Below are 20,241 nucleotides of genomic sequence, written 5' to 3'. Positions count from 1 at the left end.
CAGTTTGTTTGGCTGTTGTTTAGGCACTTTTTCCTACAAAACCGATTAGTGTTAGTATCCTTGGAGCTCATCACCTCTGCTAAACAATTGTCTGTTCAAACATACAAACGCAACGTATTTTCAGAAACAGAGCTCCACTGAGTCAGCTTTGCATACTATTCATTTCTGTAACCTGTTTTATGAGACCTAGCTGAAGAGATGTTTTTCATTTTACAGAAGATTAACTTAGAATTCACAGGAAATGAATAAGACTTTTTTTAGTACCTCTTGGGGGATTTGTCTGAGTTTAGTTAGACAAGTAAAGTTGAAGGAACAGAACAAATCAGAAACTGTTGTTATTTGTGATTTATACCCAGGAAATATCCTAGACCTCACCAGTAATTTGTGTTTCCAAAACTAGACCTCTTTACATTGTCCAACAGACCTTTTTAAAGTGCAGTAATCAGTTGAAGACGAAGGAGTTATAACACCACACTCAGAAGTCCAGGCAGTGTGATCAATCCACTGAACAGAGAACAGCTCGGGTATAAACACGGTACAGTGAAGATGAGTGTCCTCTGTTTTTACAGTGTGAAACCTCTGAAGCGGACAGAGTATTGCGGGGAGGTAATGTCAGTGTGTACCAAGAAAGGCTGCAGGGCAACAACGGCTCCTCCGCTGCACAGATTTGTCTATGGAAGATTTGTCAAAGACAAGTAGCTCCTCGTGAAATAATACGCTTCCGACTGTGAGGCTCATGCTCGTCATTTGGCAGAACTTGCGGTCTACATCACACCACGGCAGGATGCTGACATTCACACCACGGAGTGAGTGTGATCAGCTCTCACCCAGGCAGATGAAAAGTGGTTTATATAGAAACTGAGAGGGAGTATCATATGGTTGCACCTGGTGACAGAATATGGTGAGAACTGAGCCATATTATACTCAACAACTCTCTGTAAGGAGAGCACTTTCACTTCTTTGGTGTTTTCACCAGATAAATGTATTTTTACATCATGCATGGTTGGTTTGTTTTGTACATCTGAGCCATTATTATTAACACCATCCTGACTCTTGCCCCCCCATCCCGTCCTCTTTGGCCTTGATGACAGTGAAGGGTCATTAGAGTGGCTGAACTAGTCACAGTCCCAGGCGCTAATATCTTCTCCACATTCGCTGCTCTGCTCTCCGGTGGGGTTTTAATTATAAAGGCGTAAAGTTGAGCTCACGCTGCTGGACATTACCGACTACATTGACAATATTGTTATTGATGAGCAGATGCGGCCTGCAGCAGTGAAGCTGCTTCTCCCCCCTCAATGAATGCGGACTGACTCCCTCCACCTCGTGGTTTTTTCTCTGTGCTGACCTCTGATTTGTTTCTTGTGATGCAGTAAGATGAAGCACATGTTCACCACAGATATTCCCACTCATTGAAAAGCAACAGAGGTCTCGGATACTCCGGTGAAGATACAGGGGGCAGTGTTATCTCACTGATGTAGCTACACCTGACTCCTCTCTCCCGTCCTACAGCTACACCTAAGAGGGCTGACTGAGATCGGCTCTGTGTTTCATGTTTGCATTGCTTCTCCGTAGTATCGTGACTGTCACCCTGTAGTTGAGAGGTCAAAGTGAATGGAGAGTGAAATTTTTGATTAACTGCTGCAGCTCTGTTGTGTTGTATTGCTGATCTGAGATCTTTCTCTCATTCAGAGACATTTCTAAGTACACTAGGCTTCTTTTAATGAACTGATTTAGCTTTATTCAAACATCCATCCTTAATGAAATATCAACACGATGAAAAATGCCCATCACAACCTCTCTTTGCCTAAGACAACATCCTCACATTGTTTATTCAATCAAGGTTTTCAGTGAAAAAACTGTTAAAAGTAGTAAATCTTTATGTGTATGAGAACCTGGAGCTGTCAACTATTTCATTTTTTTCTTGATGAATGACTCAATTAATCTTTCTTTGAATTTTCTGTCAACTAAATAAAGTGACAAATATCGAAGAAACAAATCTCCAGTTTGAACTCCTGCAATGTTAATGTGCAATTTATCAGGAGCACTTTTCATTAAGAACACTGATGAGATACCCTGTCCGTTATACAGCACTGATTTACCTCACAAGAAGCAAACCAGTAACAAAAGAGAGATGATAGAGAGATAGATTTCTAAAAAACTTAATCAGAGTGAAAGAGTGAAATGTTTGAATGCTTCATCCATCATGACAAGAAACATCCAAGCTCTTAACACCTCATTTTATTGTCCCAACATTCAAAAGTACAAATAATTCAAACACAACAGTTTTATGAAAAAGAAAAAACAAACATTTACAGCAAGATTTTTATTTTGTTTCCAGTTTCAGAAATGACCTAAACTAGCAAGGATAACATGAAGTCATTCATCGCAGTAATTGGATTAATAATAAGAATAAGAATACTAAGAATAATAGCAATAATAATCATAATAATCATCATTGATAATTGTTAAGTAATAACATAAGCAGGAGAGAGTAGAAAGAGCCGCGGTCATGGGGCCCTGTGAACATTTTTTCGTCTTTTTTGTCTTTAAAGATTTCGTTTATAGATTTTTCAGATAGTAAACAAACACGTCTCAGGAGGAAAATGAAAACTGACAAGAAGAGCCTAGTTCCTCTGTTCACCTTCCCTCCTCCACTACTGGCTGCGTTGTTCCTACTGGCAGGCTGCCACTATAAGGCGCTACAGGGGATGGTGTGAGCCATAGGGGTTGGGCATAGAGCGAGGTGACACAGCCCCATGTTTCAAACACCCTGACATGCACACACATTCGCACACAACCACACACACTCACACACACACACAAATTTTCAACAACTGCACGTGCTTCTTATCTCTGTCACACCCGCGCGCACATGCACTCAGGGAAACACACACATACATTTTTTTTTTTGTATATATGTGCACTGAACATACCCAAATGCACACAAATCACACACACGTAATAACAAACACTTAACATATGTATATACTGTACATACACACACCTGGATGTACTCCACGCTTTAAACATATGAGGACAAACGCACAACACGCACACAGTTACATAAAGGATACATGCATACGAACATGCACACATGCGCGCAAACACATTCAAACACACACACGCGCGCACACACTCATACACACACACACGCGCCCATGTGCACACAGGGTCTAGGCGGAACACAGGCACGCATCGTAAGAGTTCAAAAGTCATACAGTGTAGGAAATTAGTTCACACATCAGAACAACATTCTACTGGGGTCGTTGCATAATTCAAGCTCCCGGCGGCGGCGGGGAGCATGACGGGGTCTGGTGGGTTGGTGGGTTGGTTTTTGTTGCCATTTATGACACTAGAACACTTAAGTGATTGGATGGCGCAGATGATGATTTGGATAATGGTTGATGATATCAGATGACCCGGCCTGTCAGATGACTGAGGTGTGAGAGAGAAGGATGTACAATGCGAGCATGCGTCTGAGTGTTTAAAATGCTCTCCACACACCTCCTTCATGTTTTCAAGTCTTAACAACAAACAAAAAAAATCCAATTCCTTATATTTATACTTCTGGAACCATTCCCTTACCTTTCACCTTTCAAAATATATAATATATATCATATTAGAGTATATAAAATATAGAATCGGTACAATCCCTTTTCATACCTCCAGAGTACTTAAGTATAGCAACAACTGCTGTAAATTACAGTTGGTGTGCAATGGTAACAATTTCTCTTTTTTTTTTTTTCTTTTTTAAAGATTTGTTGGTATGTCATTTGAAAACATGATGAATATTTTTAAAAATAAGTTTTGACTCTTGATTGAAGTGACCGATTTAGTCCAGTGCAATGAATGACCCTCAAACAACAATGGGCATTTGCTCCGTTTTTAAAATGTATCTGCCCAAGCCTCCAAGAGCTGAATGTTATATAAAATGTTTACTGAAAACTGAAAACTATGCTTTCAGACCCACATTTTTGCATAAGGTTTCATCACAAAGCGGTAGTAAGTGGAGGGAGGGTGTGGACGGAGTGGCTTTTTAGAACTACACAAACTTATCACAGGTTATATTGAACCAGAACGACTGTTTATAACATTCTATTAAGACTAAACTTTATTGAAAAAGATCTAAAGATTTCATTTTAACAAGACAAGAAAAAAGCAATAGCAAATTTAACTATTAACTAGGTTATGCATAGCGAGTAACTGTTTCTAGTAATAAGGGAAGAGCGTCCCCCAACCCTCCAGACATTTTTTTCAGTTTTCTTGACTTTTAGATTTTTTATATTGTAATTTTGATATATTGGTACAAAGCACAAACGTACTAAAAGTTCTCTCAGTGCAGTGGACTACTGGAAGAGCCTCTCCACTAGTCGCTTTGTTCCCTTTTGCTCAGAAACGCCCCCCTCCCTGTACCAGAATCACGCAAATACACAGACAATGAAACAAATAAATACATAAATACACAGATAAATTAATTAATAAATAAATATATAATAAATAAAAAATAAATAGAAAAAATAAATAGTTTAAAAAAATAGATAAGTAAATAAACTGCTAAACAAATACAGTTATATTCTAAGCTTTTGTTCGGTTTCTTTTGCCGCGGTAGTCAACTGAAAGTTAATCCAAATCTTTTTTTTTTTCTCCACAAGCAACATGACAACAATTGAACAGTTTCCTCACAAGTTTTTCTAAGTAACTGAACCACCACGTCATAATAAGTTGTCATATGAAAAAGACAAGCTCAAACAAAAGAACAGTGACAACTCAGATAGTACAGTAGATATTGTAAAACAAATGTAGACTATATATATATATATATATCATCTATTTGTACACAGCAAATAAAGACACAGTTGTCATAGATCCTTTTTAAGGAAACAAATATCTAGACTAACGGAACTAGCTAATCATCATTAAGTTTTGACAAACGTTTCACGCTCAGCAAGTAACCTAAAAGTCAGCAAGCCAAACAAAAAAAGCAAAAAATAAAAATAAAAAATAAAAATTTGTTCAGTGATTCTTACAAGGCCCAAAGTCGTTGATCTGGTTATTCAGCAAAGAAATAGTCTCACCAGATTTTTGTGGGCCAACAATAAACAAATATTAAACAAAGAACAGCAGCTCAATTCAATGCCAACATCGAAGTATTTTTTTTCTTTAAACAACACATAGAACAACAAACTTGGATATTTAAGATATGTGAATAATGTAGTATAGCACCTACGTTTGATCGCTAAAAGGAAGTTCTTTTCAAATGTAAGTTCACCAACGCAGAGCGAAGAAAATGATATAGATAATGTATAGTATGCTCTCTAAATGGATAGATGTGTATATATCTATTTACTGATATCCCATATTGACTGATGACAAAAACAGGAAAACAAGTGGACAAAGGGTCATCTTGCTTTGGGCTCTGGACTGTAAGGATGGTTAGGCCTTGGAAAGACCCCTCTCCCTTCCCTTTTGGGTATCGCTGTTGAATAATTACGCACTAGTACATTATGTGAAAAATTACCAAAATCACCTGCCTCAGTTTGCATCCCTTTTCACAAAACCTTCCATCTACAAAATCACTGCCAACTTGGATTCCCCAAAAAACAAACAACCTTTGATCCTATAAAGTACCACGGCAGAACGACAAGACAAGGTGGTGCCCCCTCCCTCCCGCCCCGGCCCCCCCTAGTTAGCCAGTCAAAATATTTTTCTCTTTTTTCAAATCCAGATTCTTGTAAAAATTCTTCAATAATTATTATCTTAATTATCATTTATAAAAATAGATCTTCTTTCTCTTTATTTTTATCTTTTTCTAAACGCATTTTTTTCAAGCAAAGAGATCTTCTCTTTGGCAACAGTGATATTTTTTTTTTTCTTAAATTACTGAACGTGTCATCAGGAAAGCTAACCCATCCCCTCCCTCGCCCCATCTCCCTGAACCCCTGTGAGGAAAGACATTATGTTTTGTTTGCGATACAAAACAAAAACAATGTTAGAAATTCTTTTTTTTCTTTTCTACATAAGATTTACTGGGACTGTGGAATCCCATCTATAATCGATTAGGGGAAGTTTTTAATACACACTAAAAATGAATGAATGGTTCACCAATTTAAAAAAGAGCCCCCTCCCTTTAACCGACAGGGAGGTATATAATACTAACGACAGTGGATCCGGATTTACAAAAGGAAAACAAATCCTGAATCAAGACAGAGAAAAGGTTTCAATCTAAAAAGGACATTCTCTTCTCTGAAATAAGGGGATACAGGGATTTGCTACTGTTTACACAGAAGAGAAAAATCATTTTAACAACCACAACAAACAGAAAGAATATACAACAAAGAGAAGCCTGCATTATCACAGGACCTTCCAAAAACTCATGAACATTTTCATCATTTCATTTTTGTAATACTTAGGCAACATTGGCTTATAGGTCCAAAGTTATAATATAAGCCATTTCTAGTTCAATTTGTCTGATGGTTTGTCGGTTGCTTTGTGTTCTGGTTGGAGTTTGAGTTTGCTGTGTTGGATGGCTGTAGTAGGGTGGTAGTGGTAGTGACTGAAGGGGCTAAGGGACGGGTGGAGGTGAGGGGGGAGGTTGGGGGCAATTTTGGAGCAGACAGAGTCGAGGGGCAACTGCTTCTACCTGTCAAAGTTCAGGACTTGTGTGTTTTGTTAGTCTTGAAGGAGACTTGCAAGACACGGTCACCCAACCTGTAGCCGTTGAGACTGGCGATGGCCATGGCCGCCTCGTCATAATTCGTCATGGTGACGAAGCCGAAGCCTTTGCATTTGTTGGTGTTGAAGTCACGGATCACCTTGACATTGTTGACGGCACCAAACGGCCCGAACAGCTGCCAGAGAACGCTCTCGTCAGAATCTGGGGACAGGTTGTACACAAAGATGCACCAACCGGTGCCCGTGTGGCCGGGGATGTTCATTCCAACCAGGCTGGTCATGCTGTCGATGGTGATGGGAGAAAACCTGAGAGGAGAGGCAGAGTGGGGGGAAACATGGAGGAAGAGCAGAGAGAAAGGGGAAGAGAAGAAAGCAAATGTTAATTGAACATGTCAAGGCACACAGTGAAACTCAATGTCTGTGTCATGAACTGGTGGAAACCCTAACTCCAGCTTGCTTTTATCTCAAATATTCTGACAACTGAATCCTCCTTTCAGATCCTAAAGCTTGCCATGGTGATCACCTGTGTAACACACTACTGTCTACAGCCATATGAAAGAGGAAGCTTGACGGCTTAGTCTGCGAAATATTTGCAGTTTACCAATAGCAAAGATGCTGATCTCCGAGGCAAATAAAACATTTCTGATCAATCAGGATGCATACGCAGGGATGCTTATCGTATGTGCATGTACTGTATGTTTATGTCTAAATGCACGAGTTTGTATGAGTTTGCACTGTACCACTAAAGCCTCCCTGAGCTCCTCAGTTGTGAAAGGCCTCCTGTCAGGAGTGACGCCAGTGCTGCATGTGGGGCTGTATTTCTGCTGAAGGAGATGCGGATGAAGGTTCTGTCTTTGTGCCCTTGAGTGGCTCCTTCAGGAGCTAAATTGCGGGAAGTTGTTGAATTAAACCGTTGCTAGAAATTCATCAAAGATCATGCACCAGCCTGCTAAATCTGTTCTCATTCGCCTCATAATCTTCTCCTTTTTCTTGTGATGCAAGAGATTTGAATCCTCAGTTGACTTCACTTAATTGCCTTTCCGCTCAAAGGAGAGGGGAAGGAGGAAAAAAAAATACCCCTATTTTTAAATAAAAGGTAAATGAGATAAAAAGGTTCATTTCTTATGCCACCTCCCTCCAAGAAACGACGACATAGACATTATTGGGCGTGCTTTAATTGAGATTTCCGCTTTGCTGCAGCTGTCTCAGAGAAGGCTGCTTCCTTAAAGAAAACGGAGGGAGGAAAGAGGGAGCAAACTAGATGGAAAATGGAAGCACTTTACAGCCCAGTGGCATTAAGGTACAAAGTGTATTCCTCCCACTCCTCCCGCAGTCTGCAGGGTTTTCTGTTCTGGTCTATTCCAGAGCTCGTGGCACTGATCGATAGCTCGGCTTGCTGCTCGGGGCCCCCACCCCACTCCCTCTCTCTCCAGCAACTATATATGGCCGGCAATCACTATGACCTTCCTGCGTGACTTTGGTCATGCAGAGTCTGCTTCTGGCTTTTGTGGTTGCAGTGAACACTAATACAAACTCCAAGGGTGGTCAGCTCATTTACTGTGAAGGGCTCTCTGCGCCATTCAGACTTTTTTTGATTACTTGTGTCAACTATTGTTGTAGTAGTATGAGAGAAACAGGTTGTGGTAGAAGAAATATATCCTAAATCTATATCACTGAGATACAAAGCAATTTTTATTGTCACCATAGGGATTGCTGCAGCAGCAAACTGCACTAAACAGGCTAAAATCCTTTGTCTCTCATATCTCTACGTGGCCTCAATGTCTTGTTGAGACGATTTTAATATTTTCTCGAGCATCAAACATGTCGAGGCCTTGTCTGACTCGCCGGGCTGTGTTCAGGCCTCTCCTGCTGGGCTTGAAAAAAGACTTGTGGTGATTTGTATGCAAAAGCTGGAGTGTGTGAGGAGGTCTGTGAGAGTGTGAGGGTGACGGTTTGGAGGCTAGCTCACACTGCCACTGCGAGGATGTGGGGAGATGAGTGTGCCTGTATGAATGTGTGTGTGTAAACGTGCATATGAGCGTATCCATCAGAGCGGGACCAAACACTAACCAATGTTACAGAGGAGACCAGGGGTTGCATAGCAACAGTGTAGCTGACCAGATATCTATTCTGTCCTTTCTAAAGCCAACCATTTCCAGCTCTTAACACCCTTCTGCTCTTTCTTTTCATATAATAACCTCAGATCACTGAAATGCACCTCTAACTTGATGACACGCCATTCAATCAGGACGATTGAATCAGATGTTGTTTTCACCTTTAGAAAACCATATAAAGACTCAGAGAGAGGGGCTCAGTGCTTACTGGGCAAGGGGGCACTTGGTTTAAACCAGCAAATGCCATATTGCATCACTATCAACATAGTATTCTGTATCTAGACTCCTGAATTCCTGCATTTGACATAATGTCTGCTTTTTAAGGGAGCTCACTAAGAGCACATTTCTCTCCAGCTAAAACTTTGTTTGTATTTGAGTAGTTAAGCTGACTTCAGATGGTGTCCCCTGTGCTCGCAACATGCAGGATGCCACCGTCAGCACATGAAACATCTATCACCACGGTGGCTGCTGCTCTGGGTTATGTAACACCTATGGTAGCGAGAAAGCAAAATGAAACATGGAGGCGAAAGGAAGGAATTCGAGCAGAGCAGTGCCAAAGCTGGAGCTGTCTGCAGTGAAACAGCATTTCCTGTTTCCAGCAGGGATCCAGGTTCATCCAGCCTCATCCCATGTCCTAGCTTAACAACACCTTATGTCAGCGAGTACTGCTATGAAATTGCAGCAATATACAGTGAAATTTTGGTGTGACTTTCACTGCACAGAAATGGATCTTTCACACAGAAGAGTGTGCACATTGGTGATAGTGGATGTACAAAGGTCTAATTCTAATGATCTGGTGAGGAAATCTCCATAAAATCAATATGAAAGATTAAAATTTTGCCTCCAAAGAGAAAATATAGCTGTAGAGTGACAAGGCAGGAGAACCTGAATCCGGTAGAAAACAACACACCTAGAAATAAGGACTTTTACACCAGAGAACAAAATCCATTCAGTACACAGAAACAACCCAAAACAATCCAAACAACACCAGCACTTGTCATAATCAAAACAAAGCAAATTCATCACCACTGAAAACAAAGACTGATTGTTTTCTGCTTTTTTTTTTTTTTTTTTTTTTTTTACACCTTCAGTGGTTGGTAGGGTTTTAAAACCAACTCAAGCTCACGAGGAAAAAACCAAACAAATTAAAGAACCAAAAATGCAGTTGACCTTGAACGAATTGTCAAACGCAAAGTGACTGCAAAAATACAAGGAAACATAAACTAAAAAAAGAACAGAAAAAAGGATATTGAAAAATCATTGAGTCAACATGGACATCTGGCATTGGGTGAAGTTTTTAATTACCTCTTTACGCCATAGGCCATATTAAGCAAATTGTCCAGCCTGTAAAGAGAAGGAGGGTTCTGGGGTTAATGGTGGGCAGATGGTCGACTCACTCAATGGAACTAATGTTAAGTCCCTGTAGGAACTGCATGGTCCTCCTCACTCAAGAACAAACAAACCCATCTACAGTTGGCCCATTACACTGAGGAGCCCCACCAGAAAACGCTATCATCAGTTGATGAATCTACAGTACCATCAGTATGGTCGGCACTTGCTCAGTCGGCCACTGCGCTTCTTTTCATAGGTTTCAGCGTAGCCCTGCATGAGCTGGTGCCAGAGCAGAGTGCTAGGAGCACATTGATTTTACTGTAGGTGCTGTGGTTTAGTTGTTATACAAGACTACGGCAGTGGACTGGTCACAGTTCAGTATTACATTTGCATGCAGAGCACTAATAGTGGCAGGACTGGAGCATAGCGTGGCACTCGGCTATACTAGGATGCTAGGCTAGCCGTAGTGCAACGCAATGTCAAACTATTGCCTTATTCTACAGTGAATTGCATGTGGGTATCCATACAATTTATGCCACTATATTGATGGTTTATTAAAAGATGGAGGTACATGAAAAATTATTTTCATAAACTATGATCTTTAAATTGTGTTAACTCAATTGAGAGAACACCTGAGATGACAGGAAATGATCCAGAGTTCTGTCAGTGTAATGGTTTGGTATTTGAATGATGGTGAGCGAGAGAGGCGATGATGATAAGTATGTTTTCTATGAAGTAGACCAACAAAAATCACAACTGAACACTAAACTAGCCATGAAATTGTGAATGTCTGTCTTTGTGGTTTGGGTCAATCTGTTAAGTGCTCACAGGTCGGATGAAATGGCTGAGTTACAGGGTGTCCTCAAAGGGTTAGTTTTCGGGAAATGTTCTGGTTTCATAATAATTTCAGCCTGTGAGCTACAGCCATTGCAGTCAGTCAGGGTTAACTACAGTGTGTGCATGTGTGTATGAGACTGTGTGGTGTGTTTGTGAGCCAGGCTACAGTGGGCTGTATGAAATGTTGGCCCTCTTGGATGGATGCAGTCTGGTTGGTGACTCAATGACCTTCATTCCTCACTTGGGTCTGGCCTGTCTCATGTCTTATTAACTCCTCTGGCCTAATGGACAGGGGCCACGGCTTATTGAGCAACAGCTGGCCAGTGACGCCTCGTTCCTCTTGAAAACACTACAAACTCTCTGACTTTGACCCGACTGTTAGGGTTGTTTCTCCTTGTCTCTTTCAGTCAACAAGCCTTTGCTTTCTTGCGACAAGAGTGCAAAGACCAGAACCTTCAAGCGAGCATTTACATCTCATTGGAAATATAACTGGTTTTACCTCACCATCATCCAGAATCCATTCTACTGTTACCACCCAGAGGCAACAGTATTTTCTAATGTGATAAAATATATGTACGTACACACAATTTCATTATTTGATTGCAGCTAAGACAGCAATTAGGTTTTGTGGGACTGCTATAAGTAACATTCATATTAATAACTATTATACAATTTATAATAATCATTTTAAGATTAATTTACATTGCACATTAGAGATAACAGATCAGCAGTCTTCTAATCAGAGACAATTTAACACCGGGATGCTAGATAATTGTAGTTAAGCACCTAATAAATTACTCTTGGTATTGAGTATCCAGATGGAAGAGCACTACAGTAACCTTGCCTTACATCAATTGATCTTTTTTAATTCTTAATGTTTAAGATTAGTAAATAGAGCCATAGTGTGATAAGAACAACACTGGTATCCCCACATCATGTTAATATACAGTATTTGACTTATTCATGGTTAAGTAACTTTTTGAGTACACTGTAGGTCTGCTGGGGTCACAGTATCTCTGCACTTTAGTGTTTGTCTTTTAAAAATACCAAAAGCCCTAAAAACAAAGAAAGACGTGGAGGAAATGATATACAGAGCCATTAAAGCCGTAATTAGTCCATTACGTGGGAAGGGAACAAGCAGACTGCTTTGTGGGTAAATGAGTCAATTGGAGAGGATGCTCAGAGGAGAGATGCTCCAGACCTGGGAGCACTAAGACATCTGCTGGCCGCCGGGCCATTGGGCCACAACAAAACAACCTGCTGCTAACACACTCCCTCTCCCTCTCTCAGACTCAGTCCCTGTCTCTGGCTCACACACATGTACGAATGCACACTGATGCATGCTCACCACGCAAACACTGCCAGCTTTTCACACTGCCTCTCCAAGCTCGATATAAACAATAGGGCTTTTGTGCTTTCTCTCAATGCATGTTAATGGAGGAATGGGCGTTTTTGTCTTTTCTATTTTGAAACAAAAATCTGTTCAATTAAAATTGGCTCCTACCCTGGATATAATAAGGCTAATTTGCTAATTAGTACCATTAGTTAACGACAGAGGATCGGAAATGAGCCAGGATCTAGGGCTAGGTGTATTGTGCTTCAGTTTATTATGTTTGCTGTCTTGTAGAGGGACCATACAAGCACATCATACATTAACTTGTGTTACAGCAGGGCCACAACGTTTATTTACACAGGATGGATGTAATTACAAGTTTAGTTCAGCCAAGTCTCTTTTTCTTTTCATTTGGGCTTTACATATGTGCAGTGACTTGTTAGGCATGTGAGGGAAGTATTAATCTAACAGTATGAAGTAGGTTGCATTTAAATTTGATGTATGCATCATTAATTCATTTCATTAAATACATTTCAAAGTTTGAAACATAATCACTTGAGATATATATTTTAGCCTAAAGTTTAATTACTTTAATTCTACCTCATTGAGAAGTTAACAATAGAACGGCCTTGACAGGATTCTTTGTTATATAAGGATGTAGAAAATGGCCTTTTGCACTGTTGTCCTTAAAAGATTGAGTTAGGGAGACTGTGCACATCAAGCACATTTATAACTTCTGAAGTGTTGAGGTTTCAGTGGAGGGCTTGGGAGCAGAGAGCAGGAGCGCAGGGACACAGTGAGGAAGTGTCCTGTGGTTGTGAGTTGTGATGAGAAGCGACAGCTCTCCTGCAGAGCCTGTAAATTGGCTTGGCGTATCACAGACACACAGCCACGCTACATCGCTCAGGTGTCACACCAGGGAAGCCGCTCCAGAAGAAAAATACCTTCCAAGCTCTGACTTTGATGGAGAGTAAACAGCACGACCGGCTTACTGTTATTGAAAGAGAGAGGAAATTGTATAAGTACGCATTCTGTCTCCAATTCTGAAGCATTCTCGTTGGATTGGATGATGGAGCGTAATATCATACGATCACCTGTTTCTGTCTGGGATTTTTTTAGTTGAGGTTAAAGGTAACAAGACCCCATGGAATAAGCCCTAACCAACTCTTGTGCTGTAAAACATTCAAAACTAAAAATAAAAGGACTGTTTATGTCATCAGTGAGCGACAGGAAATGAACAGGTAGGATGCCATATATATACAGTACATCAGCTGTATACTGTATATGTCAAGTTAAGTGATGGTATAGAGCTTAATGACCTGGGCAAAAAACTTTATTCTTTTCTCAATTTAATTAAGTAGAAACAAGGTTAAAATGCAAATCCTTAAATTAATTTTGGCATCATCTGTTTTAATTTGCCCTTTGTTCACTGGATTTAAGACATAACTTCTGTAGCATTTAATTCCACAAATTATGTCTCACATCTGCTAAATGTATTTAAAGTGGGTTGAACTACAGCAATGCACAAGAATGTCATGGTTTCTAGTATTATTATGACCATATCATGCAAAATTAGGCCTGAATGACAAATAATGCATATTAAATGAACTTTTTTCTGTCTGATAAATATTTACAGTATTTGAATCCAAACACATGTTTTTGCCCAGGCCTCAGAGGGAATATTCTGGGATGTGTTGGCACGATGGCAGCATGATGAAATGAGGGGAAATACATAGTTGTGAACGACAGAACCCCACAGTCTCTTATGAACAGTTCCTCTCTGATCTGGGTGGACCCACACAGAGTGCTCACAGGGCCTGATGTACTGACACCTGCACCAGGTGCAGAGTTCACACCTGTTGCTCTACAAGAGGACATTTTTGTCGAATATAAATTCTCACAGGAGAAAAATTGCGTCATTGCTGATATATAGACACTGGTCTGACTCATGGTCTCTATGTGTAGGCGTTATCCGCTTTTCGAACACTGTAAATTCCATTTGGTGCATATGTTTTCCAAATCAGGCCTGTTGTTTAAAACAGACGTGTTTCCTTGATTAAATGCGTTATTGTCAAGTTAACAAGGAATAAAGGCTACTGACTTCCAGGCTGATAACCCGTATCAGTAATTATTTTTACCCTGTACACATTAAAGGTAGAGTCTGGAGTTTTGTTCATTGCAGTTTGTAAACAAAACATTGAAACTCGGCCCCTCCTCTCGGGCTCAACTGTGCAGCCTCCTGCCCCTGACAGCAGCAGTTGTCAGGACCGCAGAGGAAAGGAAATACAGTCCGAGAGAAGCACTGGAGCCGTGGACCGATAGCCGACCATTACCAACACTGCACCAGGAGCCTCCGGTGTTATGTTATGTTGTGGTGAGCTGGGAAGACGGTGTTAGTGGCAGATGCTAACCACTACCGCTTGCCGAAGTTAGCATCGAGCTCACTACAACGGCCCTAATACTTGTTACCAGTTGAGGCTTTAGTTGTCTGTGACGGTCGGGAATCGGTCCGCAGCTCCAGCGCTTCACTCTGACTGTATTTCTTTTTCTTTGCGGCCCTGACTGCTGCTGAGAGAGAGAGACTCGGCAGCATCAGAGACAGCTAGTGCGGCTAGCAGCCCTGAGCCTCCTACTCTGCTGCACGTAGCTTCACCTGAGCTCCGTCATTGGCTGGAGAGAAAACACTGACTCTCTCGCTCTCCACCCAGAAACGTCCACGTGCATAACAAACAGAGCAAAAGACCAAAATACAGGCAGGGGGAGGGGGCGCTGCAGACACAGCCACCACCACACAGGACCTAGGTGATGATTAAGACAGATTTCATTTGTATAAGTCTAATGTTTATTTTTGGGCACAAAACTCCAGACCCAACCTTTAAATATCTCGTATCTATGGAAGCGTATTGCATTCACTTGAGTAATTTATTTTTTGGTTTGTTTTTCGTGGTAATTATTTCAATTTTTTCTGTTTTTCTGAGTAATTTATTTTTTGGTTTTCGTGGTAAATTTTTTCCTCTTGTTTTCCGGGGTAATTTTTTTCTGACTTAGCTTAGGGATTTCAAAATCCCGTGAGAAGCTCCCACCTCCAAGTAACATTAAGGACTGATTTCAAAATAAAGGTGCTACATCAGACTGCTCTGATATTTTCTGAGTGACACTCTCTGAGGTGGTGTTCTGTATAGGTAGTTTCCTTTCAATATGAATCTGAATTTACTGGGAACACAGTGAAAATAAGACTGTATTTTTTGTGGAGCATATCCATGGATGTATGTTAAGCAATGTAAAAGAAAGTGCCTTTACTCATTGTGTTATGAGTAGTACTTTTATTTTAAAGGATGTTTGTTATACGCTCCCGGATGTGTAGCTTGTCCCGTGAAAAGTTTGTTGATGCTTGTGTTCAAGCGGTCAGTCTGGAAAATAAAGCAATGGTGGAACCTGTACCAAAGTGGAGTTTGAATAAAAATCCTTAACAATGTATCTCATGGATCTAAGATGCAATAGATCCGTGATGAAGTGGAGGCTTGACTGCAGCGCTTAAACGTTACTTGCAGGTGGGAGCTTCTCGCGGGATTTTGAAATCTCGTTAAGTCAGAAAAAAATTACCCCGAAAAACAGAAAAACAATTGTCAGAAAAACAGAAATAATTACCCCGAAAAACAAATCAAAAAATGAATTACTCAAGTGAATGCAATACGCTTCCGTACGTATCCACACATAAAGTTGCAATCCTGTTTGTCATTTAATGATACCAGGCACACATTAGATGACATACTTGTTTTCTTTAAGTTGTTATTAGGCACACAGTACTTTGTGAAGTTTGCTACTAAATACATACAATTGCTTTCCAATATTCTTACATAGCTTGGACATATTAACCTGGAGATTCCCAACCTTGTGAGCAGACTAACCTTGTGACCCCATTTTTATTCTTAGTCTTTGTCATTGTGTCTTAGCCACACTGTTGGTATGAAGAAGCCAGATGAGCAGCAAATTCAAAATGTTTCCTTGCTGCAGCTGTGAACAAAATATGACACCGTGTTTGCCAAAAGGCTGCATTTGTTCCAAAATTGTTATTTGTTTATTCTGCAGATTGGATCAGTCAGCCAGATGTTTTCTCTCAGCTTGTAGCTGTTGTTACGCATCTTTTGCAGTGATGGCTCATCTAGAGATGTTTCATATCCATCGATACTTCGCTCATGTACTGTTGTCTGTAAAGAAACAAAAAGGAATACGTGTCTCCCCCTGCACCAGTGAAAATGACAAATATTACTGTACACCTCTCATCAGCAGGACTGCTTTGTGTATGACTCCACAGAGCAGCCAATCACTTCACATTAATCAGCAATTTTGAAGGGGTCACCAAATTATTATCAGGAGAGCTCAGAATGGGTCGACTGCTAAGGTTGGGAAACTGTATTGTAACACCACGTCTTGAAATTATATTCCTTGATATAAATCTTCATGCTGTGTCTGCGCTACCTGAAAACTTTCCCACCCCATCCTGTCTCGTCTCTGTCCCGCCTCCTCCTCCATGGTCATGTCCACGTCCCGCCCCAGTACTCACCTGAACCTCTGAGCCTGGTGGTGGAGGGGCCCTGGGTATCGGCGGTTGGGGGACTGGTAGAGTTGTGACAGAAGGGCTTGACTGGTCTTCTGGCTGGGGTTGTTGGCGAACTTGACTGTGATGGGCTCGGCAGCACCCGATGGCTTCTGTCCGTTCAGGCCCTTGATGGCCTCCTCAGCTTCTATCCTCTTATCAAAGCGGATGAAGCCGACACCTCGGGAGCCACCTGCGGGGCCAGCAGATCACAAACAAACAGGGGCCCCTTTTACTTTACGGCGTTTACTGTATATGGAGCATGTACAGTCTATAGTCTAATTTTTTTGGTAGTGATGCAACAACATTACACACAATCGTCTTTACACTTTCACACATGACGGGAGGCTCTGAAATCAGACACTGTTGTAGACTGTGAAGGAACTGTACTAGAGAATGACTTAACTTACAGTGATTATATTTTGACAAAAATGAATTAAAGGTGACTATTGTAGAATTACTATGTAGAAAATAAGCATAGACAAAAAAAAAGCTGAAGCAATGAGGCAGTTTGATAAAACAATCATTTATGGGAGATTGCTTAAACAAGAACATTTTCTGCCATCTAAGATATTTTTCTCTTCTATCTTTTTCTACAAAACAACAAGTGAATGCAAAAAAGCATGATGACCAATCTAGTCACGAGGCTTTGTGGTAACTACTTTGTGTGATTGAATCGTCTTGTTGTGGTGCGCTTTTTTTGTGTGTGTGCGAGTGTCTACATCATTTGTTCTCAAGTTTTTTTTTAAGGGACCTTGATCTCGCTGAGAGCCTCTAAATGAATTGAACTTGACCATCCAGAAATACAACAAAGAGCTTTCAAACTGACCTAATTTTTAATTTCTTATTGATTTCACTTCCTCCCCCTGCCATCATTTTATTTTGACTTCTCTTACCCTGTCCACCCCTCCCACCCTGCTTTCATCTGAAACCAAACCTAAGAGAGGAAACACAAATAACAGTAACATGCACTCACATGTGAACACACACACCAGCTGTAGATTGAGCATATGTGCTGTGCCATTGGCCACGAGTCCATTAAAAGACACACAGTCCATTCGTCCTTCATGCTAGCTCCAGTCACAGTCAGCCACACACACTCTCTTCACGCATTGTTCTCAGTGACATTTCAGCCATTTCCTTGGAGATATTTTTTGACTGCCACCTGAGAGGAACATTTAGAGATGTGCTTCCTGGGAGGTCCGTTATTGTTGTCTGTGAATGCTCTGTGTGTTACTAACTGTATATGTGTGTGTGTGTGTGTGTGTGTGTGTGTGTGTGTGTGTGTATTTCTGTATTTGTGAGTGTATGTGTGCACTGTTATCTATTAATGGATGCTGTGCCTTGTTTTAATGAGGCTGCCTAGATGGCCCAGAGGATGCTTGCTCAGTGACAGCAGCACTCTGCCGAAGAGACTATTTACATAACACTGTGTGTGCACACAGGCATGTCTGTGTGACTGAGACTGAATAAAAGAGAGGCAGTGAGAAAGAGGGGAATTTTATGTTTGAGCATCATTGTGTGCAGTCTCTGTCTCACACATAAAAAGCTCCCCTTATTGTTATTCCACATTTTTGTACGAGCCATCCCTCTCCCCATTTCTTTTTTATACTTCCTGTTGGCTCGTCTCATGGCACTCGCTCCCCTGGATTCTTGTTCAGAGAAGCACCTTGACCATCTCGCTTCCCCTTTTGTTCTCTTTTTCTCTCCAGGACACAGTCACCACAAGATTATTTACTATCCAACCAAGCTGCAACGTAAAGGGACACCTCCTGATAACCAATAATTACTGAAGAATGTCGTAAATCTACTCACAACTCCAGTATTAGTTGTACAATTAAGAGGATTTACAGTAAAATCCAGCTTATTATGTTTTGCCTCCTAGAAAAAAAAAAAATACAGTAACAAATTAAATCAGGATTTGTCTGTCTAAAAAAATGTGTACTTTAAAAATGATGCGCAAATCTGGCTAAAAGTCATACCAACAATTTGCAGCACAAAAACTGTAGTTTTACAGAGACTAAGTAGCTAATTTGCACATGCCCTGCAATTTTCTCACCTTTCAAATACTGGGAACATTTTCTTATCTGTCAACTTTTTTCCCCTGCAAAACGAAGTTATGTTTTTGTGAAAATTGATAAAAATAAAAACATTTCTAATCAAGACGGATTATAACTAACTATAACTCATCATCTTCACTGACCACACACATGCTGCCGTGCGCAGACCTGAACCACGGCATATTCCTCCCGCCTGTTGGATGATCTCATTAACTTGTATTGTGTGTGTGTTGTATAATTATTCTGTTTTATTCTCGCTTTCTTTCTTTTTTTCTTCTTCTTCTTCTTTTTTTTTTTTTTACCTCTCTGGCTCCCTCTCCCCTGACAGGCTTTCACAGTTTCCCCTCCCGTACTTCCTCTTATGCCAGCTCTGTACCTGTACATTTTAATTAGCTTGTCAGTAGCAGAAAAATAACAACTCTAATGGGATCTACACAGTGCAAACAACAACCGATGCTGTTTCTACGATTTTCTTCATTATTACTGTAGTTGTCATGAATGTGCTGTGTGTGAGGTAAAATGGCAGTCGCTGCTCGGGAAGAGCCGTTTCTGAGCTCCAGTCACTAACTGTAATTGGTAATGGACGTAAAATCTAGTGAGCATTAAAACTCCTCTAACACCATGCTTCTCCTTGATAATTGGAAACCTGCCCAATTTCACAACAGTCCTCTGCTGCAAGGCACTTAGCAATTTGAGCCTTGCTCAAGGGCACCTCAGCGGTAGTTAAGGAAGAGGAGAGCATTGCTCATTCACTTCCTCGGCCGAGGTGAGAGAGGAGAAGAGAGGACTGTATTTCTCCTTTAATCCTCACACTTGTTTGGCCTTGAGCTGCTCCTAAGCTGGTTCTGGCTGGAGGGCCTCTAGACGAATGCTTGGCATACAGATGAAGGAAAACACACACATGCACACATACACACATACACATGCACATATTTAAGTAATGACTTGAAGAGGTGCTATTGAGAGTGAAGTGTGAAAAGAGGAGTAGAGATGTCCGTGACCATTTGCAATTGTCCATGACTGATTGCAGAGTGTGCATGTGGATGTTTTTATAAGTATGCAATTTTTTCCTTGTGACGCACCAGCTACTTATGTCCTTGAGCTTGAACAATAATGCTGTAAGGAGGTGAGAGAGGTGAGATGGCAGATGATCCCAACAGTAAATTTAGGTGTACACACACACAAGTGTGACCCCTCCCAATCATCGGCTGCGTCTACTTCTGTCTGTAGACAACAGTTACAAATGCAGTCTGGGGCCATCATATTCACTTATTCAAGCACTCACAAATCCAGATA

At 40.8% G+C, this 20,241-nt stretch overlaps 1 protein-coding gene across 13 annotated transcripts in view; it reads right to left on the bottom strand.

The window, feature by feature from the left end:
- Positions 1-5,702: 5,702 nt before the first annotated feature.
- elavl4 (ELAV like neuron-specific RNA binding protein 4) overlaps positions 5,703-20,241 on the bottom strand; it is a 79,369-nt gene continuing 64,830 nt past the window's right edge. For 6 of the 13 annotated variants that reach the window (XM_085774274.1, XM_085774266.1, XM_085774273.1 and 3 more), the window contains 3 exons: positions 16,853-17,088; positions 10,092-10,130; positions 5,793-6,978 (listed from right to left, as the gene is read on the bottom strand). In XM_085774274.1, the coding sequence (XP_085630400.1) occupies positions 6,651-6,978; positions 10,092-10,130; positions 16,853-17,088 (603 nt within the window). In that variant the 3' untranslated portion in view covers positions 5,793-6,650. Of the gene's footprint in view, positions 6,979-10,091; positions 10,131-16,852; positions 17,089-20,241 lie in introns of all 13 variants that reach the window. The other 7 variants (XM_085774267.1, XM_085774263.1, XM_085774269.1 and 4 more) reach the window with 3 other exon arrangements.

The sequence above is a fragment of the Trachurus japonicus genome, chromosome 4 (genome assembly GCF_045865225.1).
Source record: "Trachurus japonicus isolate A0001 chromosome 4, Traja_1.0".
Classification (NCBI taxonomy): Eukaryota; Metazoa; Chordata; class Actinopteri; order Carangiformes; family Carangidae; genus Trachurus; species Trachurus japonicus.
Note: the sequence above shows the minus strand (reverse complement) of the source record. Positions and strands in the feature narration are given on the sequence as shown.